This window comes from Pseudophryne corroboree, chromosome 11, assembly GCF_028390025.1.
Source record: "Pseudophryne corroboree isolate aPseCor3 chromosome 11, aPseCor3.hap2, whole genome shotgun sequence".
Classification (NCBI taxonomy): Eukaryota; Metazoa; Chordata; class Amphibia; order Anura; family Myobatrachidae; genus Pseudophryne; species Pseudophryne corroboree.
Window position 1 is genome coordinate 288,361,057 of NC_086454.1, and position 13,889 is coordinate 288,374,945.

Sequence of the window (13,889 nt, forward strand, 5' to 3'; positions counted from 1 at the left end):
CCCATTGCAGCCTAACCCTCCCCCACTGCAGCCTAACCCTCCCTTCCTACAGCCTAACCCTCCCCCACTGCAGCCTAACCGTAACATCCCCCTGATACTTACGTTTGGGTCGTCGCTGTTGGGATTCCGGCATCTGTATTCTGACTGGTGTTGGGTTTCCGGCGCCAGTCTTCTGTCCACCGGCATCCTGAATGTTGCAATGCTAACTACATCCCGATAAATGTCCACTAATGTATTAATGGCTACCTCCACTAAAACCAGCCTGGTGTTGCCTTTTAAATTATTGCAGAATTAATTCGGCAGCTGAGATCACTAAGTTTGTGTTGCTTCTGAAATCTTGTACTCCATTACATAACCCCCAATAGCTTATAGGGGATAAGGAATGGGGAATTATCTGTCCGCATTATAAATACAATAACACTGACCTGCTGTCTATTGATTCTCTATTTGAGGCATTTGTGGCCACGGGAACCAATTTGTCACTGCAGTTTTTCCCAGCCAGTTGGCAAGGAGAGCCACGTCAAGCACCCACACGTGATTATGTGGACTTTGAGAGAGAGTCTGGAAAGGTAAGAAATGGGGCATTAATGAGATCCCATTAATTGGATGAGTATTGTTATGTATGTGTTACTTATACAAATAGGTATTTAATTTGTAATTCTGCAAAGCAGCGGATATAAGGCCAGATTCAGAGATGGATGCCTGTGCTAAGCCTCTCTGCAAAATGATGCTAATGCCTGCAGGAGGCATCTGAAGGAAAAAGCCCCAAGACCTGCCGGCATCTCAGACCCAAGCGTTGCGTCAGTAGATGGTTGCAATGTTTGCAGCATCGCCCATCTGAGTAAGCCTGCTTGCCAGGCCAGTTAATACACGTCAGAAGATGCAGACACTGGCCTAGTTCATCCCAGGAAATGGAGCCGACGCGCCCCAGTTTTCTGGAACCACTTAAATGTACATTCAGTTTCCTTAAAGCAAGACAGAAGTGCTTCTCATAGGGGGTCATTCCAAGTTAATCGTAGCTGTGCTAAATTTAGCACAGCTACGATCATGTTCCCTGACATGCGGGGGGCACGCCCAGCACAGGGCTAGTCTGCCCCGCATGTCCGTGCCAGCTCCCCCCCGCAGAAGTGCAAAGGCATCACACAGCGGCGATGCCTTTGCACTTCAGGAGTAGCTCCCGGCCAGCGCAGCTTTAGCGTGCTGGCCGGGAGCTACTCCTCGCTCCCCGGCCCGCAGCGTATGACGTCACGCAGCCGCTGCGGCCCGCCCCCCATTCGGTCCGGCCACGCCTGCGTTGGCCGGACCACACCTACGAAACGGCGGCCAGACGCCGCCGTTTCGCCCCCTCCCGCCCATCGATCGCCTCTGCCTGTCAATCAGGCAGAGGCGATCGCTGTCCTGCTACGGCCTTCGGCCGGCCGTCAGGCGCACTACGGCGCTGGCGCATGCACAGCAGGGACCCGTTCGTTAGAACGCAGCGAGCGAACGGGTCGGAATGACCCCCATAGTTCCCTAACTTTAGTGACAGACACTCGGGGCCAAATGTAATAGAGTGAGAGTTTCAGAAACTGAGAGATTTGGTAAGGTTTTGTAGTTTTTTTTTAAAGTGGCAATCATTTACACAGCAAGATCAACCTGGTTTTGCAGTGTAAATGATTGCCACTTTAAAACAAAACTGAAAAACCTTACCAAATCTCTGTTTCTGAAACTCTCACTCAATTACATTTGGCCCTCGGACCTGTACTTGCTGGAACTTCACTAATGAAGCTCTTTTGAATTTCTTCTATCAGCTAAGCGGTTTCGCTTGCTGTTGTTGGATTTTAATGAACGACATGTTGTGCATTGGAACTGTTACTAAAGTTAATTTACTATGAAAATGTGGATTTCTTATTTCTCTGACTTCCTAGTGGATGCTGGGTACTCCGTAAGGACCATGGGGAATAGACGGGCTCCGCAGGAGACTGGGCACTCTTAAAAGAAAGATTAGGTACTACATCTGGTGTGCACTGGCTCCTCCCTCTATGCCCCTCCTCCAGACCTCAGTTAGAATCTGTGCCCGGCCAGAGCTGGATGCACCCTAGGGGCTCTCCTGAGCTTCCTAGAAAAGAAAGTATTTGTTAGGTTTTTTATTTTCAGTGAGATCTGCTGGCAACAGACTCACTGCTACGTGGGACTGAGGGGAGAGAAGCAAACCTACCTGCTTGCAGCTAGCTTGTGCTTCTAAGGCTACTGGACACCATTAGCTCCAGAGGGATCGAACACAGGGCCCAACCTCGATCGTCCGTTCCCGGAGCCGCGCCGCCGTCCCCCTTGCAGAGCCAGAAGACGGAAGAACCAGGAGAAAATCGGCGGCTGAAGACTCCGGTATTCAATAAGGTAGCGCACAGCACTGCAGCTGTGCGCCATTGCTCCCACAGCACACCACACGCTCCGGTCACTGGTGGGTGCTGGGCGGGGGCGCCCTGGGCTGCAATATGTATACCTGTTTGGCAAAATGCACATAATACAGTTATAAACTGTATATGTGCCTAATCCCCCGCCATAAATATTATCAAAATAGCGGGAGAAGCCCACCGCTGAAGCGGCGGGGCTATCTTCCTCAGCACAGCCAGCGCCATTTTCTCTTCACAGCTCCGCTGGAAGGACGCTCCCCAGGCTCTCCCCTGCAGTATACACTATGAGAAGGGTAAAAAAAAAGAGGGGGGGCACATAAATTTAGGCGCAAAAAGGTGATATAAGCAGCTATTGGGGGAAAATTCACTTTGTATTAGTGTAAATCCCTCTGTTATATAGCGCTCTGGTGTGTGCTGGCATACTCTCTCTCTGTCTCCCCAAAGGACTTTGTGGGGTCCTGTCCTCGGTCAGAGCATTCCCTGTGTGTGTGTGCGGTGTGTCGGTACGGCTGTGTCGACATGTTTGATGAGGAGGTCTACGTGGAGGCGGAGCAGGAGCCGATAAGTGTGATGTCGCCCCCTGCGGGGCCGACGCCAGAGTGGATGGATATGTGGAAGGTATTAACCGACAGTGTCAACTCCTTGCATAAAAGGTTCGATGACGTAACAGCTTTGGGACAGCCGGCATCTCAGCCCGCGCCTGCCCAAGCGTCTCAGAGGCCATCAGGGGCTCAAAAACGCCCGCTACCTCAGATGGCAGACACAGATGTCGACACGGAGTCTGACTCCAGTGTCGACGAGGATGAGACTAATGTACAATCCACAAGGGCCATCCGATGCATGATTACGGCAATGAAAAATGTGTTGCATATTTCTGACATTAACCCGGTTACCACAAAAAAGGGTATTATGTTTGGGGAGAAAAAGCAGCCAGTGACTTTTCCCCCATCTGATGAGTTAAATGAATTGTGTGAAGAAGCGTGGTGTTCCCCAGATAAGAAATTAGTGATTTCTAAGAGGTTACTGATGGCGTACCCTTTCCCGCCAACGGATAGGTTACTTTGGGAAACATCTCCTAGGGTGGACAAGGCGCTCACACGCTTATCAAAAAAGGTGGCACTGCCGTCTCAGGATACGGCCGCCTTTAAAGGAGCCTGCAGATAGAAAGCAGGAGTCTATCCTGAAGTCTGTGTATACACACTCAGGTACTATACTGAGACCTGCAATTGCTTCAGCATGGATGTGTAGTGCTGCAGCAGCTTGGTCTTGGTCAGTGCTGTCAGATAACATTGATTCCCTCGACAGGGATACTATTTTGCTAACCATAGAGCATATTAAAGACGTCATCTTATATATGAGGGATGCACAGAGGGACATTTGCCGGCTGGCATCTAGAATTAATGCAACGTCCATTTCTGCCAGGAGAGTATTATGGACTCGGCAGTGGACAGGTGATGCTGATTCTAAAAGGCACATGGAGGTTTTGCCTTATAAGGGTGAGGAATTGTTTGGGGATGGTCTCTCGGACCTCGTATCCACAGCAACAGCTGGGAAGTCGACTTTTTTACCTCAGGTTCCCTCACAGCCTAAGAAAGCACCGTATTATCAGGTACAGTCCTTTCGGCCTCAGAAAGGCAAGCGGGTCAGAGGCGCTTCCTTTCTGCCCAGGGGCAGGGGTAGAGGAAAGAAGCTGCACCAGACAGCCAGTTCCCAGGAACAAAAATCCTCCCCTGCTTCCACTAAGTCCACCGCATGACGCTGGGGCTCCACAGGTGGAGCCAGGTGCGGTGGGGGCGCGTCTCCGGAACTTCAGCGACCAGTGGGTTCGCTCACGGTTGGATCTCTGGGTTCTACAAGTGGTATCTCAGGGATACAAACTGGAGTTCGAGGCGACTCCCCCTCGCCGTTACCTCAAATCAGCCTTGCCAGCTGCTCCCAGAGAAAGGGAGGTAGTACTGGCGGCAATTCACAAGCTGTACCTTCAGCAGGTGATAATCAAAGTTCCCCTCCTTCAACAGGGACGGGGTTACTATTCCACAATGTTTGTGGTACCGAAACCAGACGGTTCGGTGAGACCCATTCTTAATTTGAAATCCTTGAACACTTATATAAGGAAGTTCAAGTTCAAAATGGAATCGCTCAGGGCTGTTATTGCAAGCCTGGAAGAGGGGGATTTTAAGGTGTCACTGGACATCAAGTATGCGTACCTTCATGTCCCCATTTACCCACCTCACCAGGAGTACCTCAGGTTTGTGGTACAGGACTGTCATTACCAATTCCAGACGTTGCCGTTTGGTCTGTCCACGGCACCGAGGGTATTTACCAAGGTAATGGCCGAAATGATGACACTCCTTCGAAAGAAGGGAGTTATAATTATCCCGTACTTGGACTATCTCCTTATAAAGGCGAGGTCCAAGGAGCAGTTGTTAGTCAGCGTAGCACTGTCTCGGGAAGTGCTACAACAGCACGGCTGGATTCTGAATATCCCAAAGTCGCAGCTGATTCCTACGACACGTCTGCTGTTCTTGGGCATGATTCTGGACACAGAACAAAAGAAGGTGTTTCTCCCGGAGGAGAAGGCCCAGGAATTATCATCTCTGGTCAGGGACCTCCTGAAACCAAAACAGGTGTCGGTGCATCACTGCACGCGAGTCCTGGGAAAGATGGTAGCTTCTTACGAAGCAATTCCCTTCGGCAGGTTCCATGCAAGGATCTTTCAGTGGGATCTGTTAGACAAGTGGTCCGGATCGCATCTTCAGATGCACCGGTTGATCACCCTGTCCCCGAAGGCCAGGGTGTCTCTGCTGTGGTGGCTGCAGAGTGCTCATCTTCTCGAGGGCCGCAGATTCGGCATATAGGACTGGGTCCTGGTGACCACGGATGCAAGCCTCTGAGGTTGGGGGGCAGTCACTCAGGGAAGAAACTTCCAAGGACAATGGTCGAGTCAGGAGACTTCCCTACACATAAATATTCTGGAACTAAGGGCCATTTACAATGCCCTGAGTCAAGCAGAACCCCTGCTTCAAGACCAACCGGTGCTGATTCAGTCAGACAACATCACGGCGGTCGCCCATGTAAACCGACAGGGCGGCACAAGAAGCAGGATGGCAATGGCAGAAGCCACAAGGATTCTTCGATGGGCGGAGAATCACGTGCTAGCACTGTCAGCAGTGTTCATTCCGGGAGTGGACAACTGGGAAGCAGACTTCCTCAGCAGGCACGACCTCCATCCGGGAGAGTGGGGACTTCATCCAGAAGTCTTCAAGCTGATTGTAAATCGTTGGGAAAGGCCACAGGTGGACATGATGGCGTCCCGCCTCAACAAAAAGCTAAAGAGATATTGCGCCAGGTCAAGGGACCCTCAGGCGATAGCTGTGGACGCTCTAGTGACACCGTGGGTGTACCAGTCGGTTTGTGTTCCCTCCTCTTCCTCTCATACCCAAGGTACTGAGGATAATAAGAAAGAGAGGAGTAAGAACCATACTCATCGTTCCGGACTGGCCAAGAAGAACTTGGTACCCGGAACTTCAAGAAATGATCTCAGAGGACCCATGGCCTCTGCCGCTCCGACAGGACCTGCTACAGCAGGGGCCCTGTCTGTTCCAAGACTTACCGCGGCTGCGTTTGACGGCATGGCGGTTGAACGCCGGATCCTAGCGGAAAAGGGCATTCCGGATGAAGTCATTCCTACGCTGATAAAAGCTAGGAAGGATGTGACAGCAAAATATTATCACTGCATATGGCGGAAATATGTTGCTTGGTGTGAGGCCAGGAAGGCCCCAACAGAGGAATTTCAGCTGGGTCGATTTCTGCACTTCCTACAGTCAGGAGTGACTATGGGCCTAAAATTGGGATCCATAAAAGTCCAGATTTCGGCCCTGTCTATTTTCTTTCAGAAAGAACTGGCTTCACTGCCTGAAGTTCAGACGTTTGTTAAGGGAGTGCTGCATATTCAGCCCCCTTTTGTGCCTCCAGTGGCACCTTGGGATCTCAACGTTGTGTTGGATTTCCTAAAATCACATTGGTTTGAGCAACTTAAGACCGTGGAGTTAAAATATCTCACGTGGAAGGTGGTCATGCTGTTGGCCTTAGCTTCGGCCAGGCGTGTGTCAGAATTGGCGGCTTTGTCGTGTAAAAGCCCATATCTGATTTTCCATATGGACAGGGCAGAATTGAGGACTCGTCCCCAATTTCTTCCTAAGGTGGTATCTGCGTTTCATTTGAACCAACCTATTGTGGTGCCTGCGGCTACTCTGGACTTGGAGGATTCCAAGTTGCTGGACGTAGTCCGGGCCCTGAAAATCTATGTTTCCAGGACGGCTAGAGTCAGAAAAACTGACTCGCTATTTATCCTGCATGCACCCAACAAGCTGGGTGCTCCTGCTTCAAAGCAGACTATTGCTCGCTGGATCTGTAACACGATTCAGCTTGCACATTCTGCGGCTGAACTGCTGCATCCTAAATCAGTAAAAGCCCATTCCACAAGGAAGGTGGGCTCTTCTTGGGCGGCTGCCCGAGGGGTCTCGGCTTTACAACTTTGCCGAGCAGCTACTTTGTCGGGTTCAAACACTTTTGCAAAGTTCTACAAGTTTGATACCCTGGCTGAGGAGGACCTTGAGTTTGCTCATTCGGTGCTGCAGAGTCATCCGCACTCTCCCGCCCGTTTGGGAGCTTTGGTATAATCCCCATGGTCCTTACGGAGTACCCAGCATCCACTAGGACGTCAGAGAAAATAAGAATTTACTCACCGGTAATTCTATTTCTCGTAGTCCGTAGTGGATGCTGGGAGCCCGTCCCAAGTGCGGACTCTCTGCAATACATGTACCGTATATACTCGAGTATAAGCCGACTTTTTCAGCACATTTTTCTATGCTGAAAAAGCCCCCCTCGGCTTATACTCGAGTCAACGGCTGCAGCAGACGCCGTGGGCTGTGTGGGCGTCCGCTGCAGCCGGCTCCAGGGACTGACACTAGAGGTCATTATTGACCTCTAGTGTCTGTGCGGCGTTGCTATGGTAGAGACGTCATGACGTCTCTCCCATAGAGATGATCCACCCGATCGGTAGCGGGCGGCCAGACGGAGCGGGCGGCCAGACGGAGCGGAGCAGCGCAGCAGCAGAAGAAGCGGTCGGGAAGCAGGAGCGGGGCAGTGGTAAGTATTGTTTTAGTGTGTGTTTTGTGTGTTTGTAAGCGGCAACGGGGGCACAGTAACAGGGGGCAAAGAAAGGTGGCACAACAACTACTGGGGGCAAAGAAAGGGGGCACAATTACTGAGGGCAAAGAAAGAGTGGTCATAACTACTGGGGGCAATGAAAGAGGGGGCACAACTACTGGGGGCAAAGAAAGAGAGGGCATAACTACTGGGGGCAATGAAAGAGGGGGCACAACTACTGGGGGCAAAGAAGGGGCATAACTACTGGGGGCAAAGCAGCGGGGGCATGTTTTTATCTGGCACTGTGGGGAGATATATGGCACTGGGGGTATATGTGGCACTGGGGGCACAACCCTAGCAACAAGCATTACCCCCTGGCAACAAGCATAACGCCTACCGCATGAAACCCCTGGCAACGAGCATGACACCCTGAGCATGAAAACCCCCGGCACCGTGCATTTCCCACCCTAGGCTTATACTAGAGTCAGTAATTTTTCCCAGTTTTTTGTGGTAAAATTAGGTGCCTCGGCTTATATTCGGGTCGACTTATACTCGAGTATATACGGTATATAGTTATTGCTTAACTAAAGGGTTATTGTTATGAGCCATCTGTTGAAAGAGGCTCAGTTATTGTTCATACTGTTAACTGGGTATAGTTATCACAAGTTGTACGGTGTGATTGGTGTGGCTGGTATGAGTCTTACCCTGGATTCCAAATCCTTTCCTAGTAATGTCAGCTCTTCCGGGCACAGTTTCCCTAACTGAGGTCTGGAGGAGGGGCATAGAGGGAGGAGCCAGTGCACACCAGATATAGTACCTAATCTTTCTTTTAAGAGTGCCCAGTCTCCTGCGGAGCCCGTCTATTCCCCACGGTCCTTACGGAGTACCCAGCATCCACTACGGACTACGAGAAATAGAATTACCGGTGAGTAAATTCTTATTTCTCTGACGTCCTAAGTGGATGCTGGGGACTCCGTCAGGACCATGGGGAATAGCGGCTCCGCAGGAGACGGGGCACAAAAGTAAAAGCTTTAGGATCAGGTGGTGTGCACTGGCTCCTCCCCCTATGACCCTCCTCCAAGCCTCAGTTAGGTTTTTGTGCCCGGCCGAGAAGGGTGCAATCTAGGTGGCTCTCCTAAAGAGCTGCTTAGAGTAAAATTTTTGTTAGGTTTTTTATTTTCAGTGAGTCCTGCTGGCAACAGGCTCACTGCAACGAGGGACTTAGGGGAGAAGAAGTGAACTCACCTGCGTGCAGGATGGATTGGCTTCTTAGGCTACTGGACACTAGCTCCAGAGGGACGATCACAGGTACAGCCTGGATGGGTCACCGGAGCCGCGCCGCCGACCCCCTTGCAGATGCTGAAGAGAGAAGAGGTCCAGAAATCGGCGGCTGAAGACTTCTCAGTCTTCATGAGGTAGCGCACAGCACTGCAGCTGTGCGCCATTGCTCTCAGCACACTTCACACCAACGGTCACTGAGGGTGCAGGGCGCTTGGGGGGGCGCCCTGGGTAGCAATGAAAGTACCTATGCTGGCTAAAAATACATCACATATAGCCCCTGGGGCTATATGGATGTATTTAACCCCTGCCAGGTTGTCAGAAAAACGGGAGAAGAAGCCCGCCGAAAAGGGGGCGGGGCCTATTCTCCTCAGCACACAGCGCCATTTTCCTACACAGCTCCGCTGCTAGGAAGGCTCCCAGGCTCTCCCCTGCACTGCACTACAGAAACAGGGTTAAAACAGAGAGGGGGGGCACTTATTTGGCGATATTATTATATATTAAGATGCTATAAGGGAAAACACTTATATAAGGTTGTCCCTGTATAATATAGCGTTTTGGTGTGTGCTGGCAAACTCTCCCTCTGTCTCCCCAAAGGGCTAGTGGGGTCCTGTCCTCTATCAGAGCATTCCCTGTGTGTGTGCTGTGTGTCGGTACGTGTGTGTCGACATGTATGAGGACGATGTTGGTGAGGAGGCGGAGCAATTGCCTGTAATGGTGATGTCACTCTCTAGGGAGTCGACACCGGAATGGATGGCTTATTTAGGGAATTACGTGATAATGTCAACACGCTGCAAGGTCGGTTGACGACATGAGACGCAATTAGTACCTGTCCAGGCGTCTCAAACACCGTCAGGGGCTTTAAAACGCCCATTTACCTCAGTCGGTCGACACAGACACGGACACTGACTCCAGTGTCGACGGTGAAGAAACAAACGTATTTTCCATTTGGGCCACACGTTACATGTTAAGGGCAATGAAGGAGGTGTTACATATTTCTGATACTACAAGTACCACAAAAGAGGGTATTATGTGGGGTGTGAAAAAACTACCTGTAGTTTTTCCTGAATCAGATAAATTAAATGGTGTGTGATGATGCGTGGGTTCCCCCGATAGAAAATTATTGGCGTTATACCCTTTCCCGCCAGAAGTTAGGGCGCGTTGGGAAACACCCCTTAGGGTGGATAAGGCGCTCACACGCTTATCAAAACAAGTGGCGTTACCGTCTCCAGATACGGCCGCCCTCAAGGAGCCAGCTGATAGGAGGCTGGAAAATATCCTAAAAAGTATATACACACATACTGGTGTTATACTGCGACCAGCGATCGCCTCAGCCTGGATGTGCAGCGCTGGGGTGGCTTGGTCGGATTCCCTGACTGAAAATATTGATACCCTTGACAGGGACAGTATTTTATTGACTATAGAGCATTTAAAGGATGCTTTTCTATATATGCGAGATGCACAGAGGGATATTTGCACTCTGGCATCAAGAGTAAGTGCGATGTCCATATCTGCCAGAAGATGTTTATGGACACGACAGTGGTCAGGTGATGCAGATTCCAAACGGCACATGGAAGTATTGCCGTATAAAGGGGAGGAGTTATTTGGGGTCGGTCCATCGGACCTGGTGGCCACGGCAACAGCTGGAAAATCCACCTTTTTTACCCCAAGTCGCATCTCAGCAGAAAAAGACACCGTCTTTTCAGCCTCAGTCCTTTCGTCCCCATAAGGGCAAGCAGGCAAAAGGCCAGTCATATCTGCCCAGGGATAGAGGAAAGGGAAGAAGACTGCAGCAGGCAGCCCATTCCCAGGAACAGAAGCCCTCCACCGCTTTTGCCAAGTCCTCAGCATGACGCTGGGGCCGTACAAGCGGACTCAGGTGCGGTGGGGGGTCGTCTCAAGAGTTTCAGCGCGCAGTGGTCTCACTCGCAAGTGGACCCCTGGATCCTACAAGTAGTATCCCAGGGGTACAGATTGGAGATTCGAGACGTCTCCCCCTCGCAGGTTCCTGAAGTCTGCTTTACCAACGTCTCCCTCCGACAGGGAGGCAGTATTGGAAACAATTCACAAGCTGTATTCCCAGCAGGTGATAATCAAAGTACCCCTCCTACAACAAGGAAAGGGGTATTATTCCACACTATATTGTGGTACTGAAGCCAGACGGCTCGGTGAGACCTATTCTAAATCTGAAATATTTGAACACTTACATACAAAGGTTCAAATCAAGATGGAGTCATTTAGAGCAGTGATAGCGAACCAGGAAGAAGGGGACTATATGGTGTCCCTGGACATCAAGGATGCTTACCTCCATGTCCCAATTTACCCTTCTCACCAAGGGCACCTCAGGTTCGTGGTACAAAACTGTCACTATCAGTTTCAGACGCTGCCGTTTGGATTGTCCACGGCACCCCGGGTCTTTACCAAGGTAATGGCCGAAATGATGATTCTTCTTCGAAGAAAAGGCGTCTTAATTATCCCTTACTTGGACGATCTCCTGATAAGGGCAAGGTCCAGAGAACAGTTGGAGGTCGGAGTAGCACTATCTCAAGTAGTTCTACGACAGCACGGGTGGATTCTAAATATTCCAAAATCGCAGCTGTCTCCGACGACACGTCTGCTGTTCCTAGGGATGATTCTGGACACAGTCCAGAAAAAGGTGTTTCTCCCGGAGGAGAAAGCCAGGGAGTTATCCGAGCTAGTCAGGAACCTCCTAAAACCAGGAAAAGTGTCAGTGCATCATTGCACAAGGGTCCTGGGAAAAATGGTGGCTTCTTACGAAGCGATTCCATTCGGCAGATTTCACGCAAGAACTTTTCAGTGGGATCTGCTGGAAAAATGGTCCGGATCGCATCTTCAGATGCATCAGCGGATAACCCTGTCTCCAAGGACAAGGGTGTCTCTTCTGTGGTGGCTGCAGAGTGCTCATCTACTAAAGGGCCACAGATTCGGCATTCAGGACTGGGTCCTGGTGACCACGGATGCCAGCCTGAAAGGCTGGGGAGCAGTCACACAAGGAAAAAATTTCCAGGGAGTGTGATCAAGTCTGGAGACTTCTCCCCACATAAATATACTGGAGCTAAGAGCAATTTACAATGCTCTAAGCTTAGCAAGACCTCTGCTTCAAGGTCAGCCGGTATTGATCCAGTGGGACAACATCACGGCAGTCGCCCACGTAAACAGACAGGGCGGCACAAGAAGCAGGAGGGCAATGGCAGAAACTGCAAGGATTCTTCGCTGGGCGGAAAATCATGTGATAGCACTGTCAGCAGTGTTCATTCCGGGAGTGGACAACTGGGAAGCAGACTTCCTCAGCACGACCTCCACCCGGGAGAGTGGGGACTTCATCGGGAAGTCTTCCACATGATTGTGAACCGTTGGGAAAGACCAAAGGTGGACATGATGGCGTCCCGCCTGAACAAAAAACTGGACAGGTATTGCGCCAGGTCAAGAGACCCTCAGGCAATAGCTGTGGACGTTCTGGTAACACCGTGGATGTACCAGTCGGTGTATGTGTTCCCTCCTCTGCTTCTCATACCTAAGGTACTGAGAATTATAAGACGTAGAGGAGTAAGAACTATACTCGTGGCTCCGGATTGGCCAAGAAGGACTTGGTACCCGGAACTTCAAGAGATGCTCACAGAGGACTCATGGCCTCTGCCGCTAAGAAGGGACTTGCTTCAGCAAGTACCATGTCTGTTCCAAGACTTACCGCGGCTGCGTTTGACGGCATGGCGGTTGAACGCCGGATCCTAAGGGAAAAAGGCATTCCGGAAGAGGTCATTCCTACCCTGGTCAAAGCCAGGAAGGAGGTGACCGCACAACATTATCACCACATGTGGCGAAAATATGTTGCACCACGCAGGAAGGCCCCACGAAGAAATTTCAACTCGGTCGATTCCTGCATTTCCTGCAAACAGGAGTGTCTATAGGCCTCAAATTGGGGTCCATTAAGGTTCAAATTTCGGCCCTGTCGATTTTCTTCCAGAAAGAATTGGCTTCAGTTCCTGAAGTCCAGAAGTTTGTCAAGGGAGTACTGCATATACAACCCCCTTTTGTGCCTCCAGTGGCACTGTGGGATCTCAACGTAGTTCTGGGATTCCTCAAATCACATTGGTTTAAACCGCTCAAATCTGTGGATTTGAAATATCTCACATGGAAAGTGACCATGATGTTGGCCCTGGCCTCGGCCAGGCGAGTGTCAGAATTGGCGGCTTTGTCTCACAAAAGACCATATCTGATTGTCCATTCGGACAGGGCAGAGCTGCGGACTCGTCCCCAGTTTCTCCCTAAGGTGGTGTCAGCGTTTCACCTGAACCAGCTTATTGTACCTGCGGCTACTAGGGACTTGGAGGACTCCAAGTTGCTAGATGTTGTCAGGGCCCTGAAAATATAGGTTTCCAGGACGGCTGGAGTCAGGAAAACTGACTTGCTGTTATCCTGTATGCACCCAACAAACTGGGTGCTCTTGCTTCTAAGCAGACGATTGCTAGTTGGATGTGTAGTACAATTCAGCTTGCACATTCTGTGGCAGGCCTGCCACAGCCAAAATATGTAAATGCCCATTCCACAAGGAAGGTGGGCTCATCTTGGGCGGCTGCCCGAGGGGTCTCGGCTTTACAACTTTGCCGAGCTGCTACTTGGTCAGGGGCACACCCTGGCTGAGGAGGACCTGGAGTTCTCTCACTCGGTGCTGCAGAGTCATCCGCACTCTCCCGCCCGTTTGGGAGCTTTGGTATAATCCCCATGGTCCTGACGGAGTCCCCAGCATCCACTTAGGACGTCAGAGAAAATAAGAATTTACTTACCGATAATTCTATTTCTCGTAGTCCGTAGTGGATGCTGGGCGCCCATCCCAAGTGCGGATTGTCTGCAATACTTGTACATAGTTATTGTTACAAAAATCGGGTTATTATTTTTGTGAGCCATCTTTTCAGAGGCTCCGCTGTTATCATGCTGTTAACTGGGTTCAGATCACAGGTTGTACAGTGTGATTGGTGTGGCTGGTATGAGTCTTACCCGGGATTCAAAATCCTTCCTTATTGTGTACGCTCGTCCGGGCACAGTATC

General features: G+C 50.7%; 1 protein-coding gene across 5 annotated transcripts in view; it reads left to right on the forward strand.

Annotated features, from left to right (window-relative positions):
- Positions 1-13,889, forward strand: part of CBFB (core-binding factor subunit beta) — a 167,962-nt gene that overhangs the window by 55,592 nt on the left and 98,481 nt on the right. For all 5 annotated transcript variants that reach the window (XM_063945416.1, XM_063945418.1, XM_063945417.1 and 2 more), the window contains exon 3: positions 453-569. In XM_063945416.1, coding sequence (XP_063801486.1) covers positions 453-569 — 117 coding nt within the window. The remainder of the gene's footprint in view (positions 1-452; positions 570-13,889) is intronic.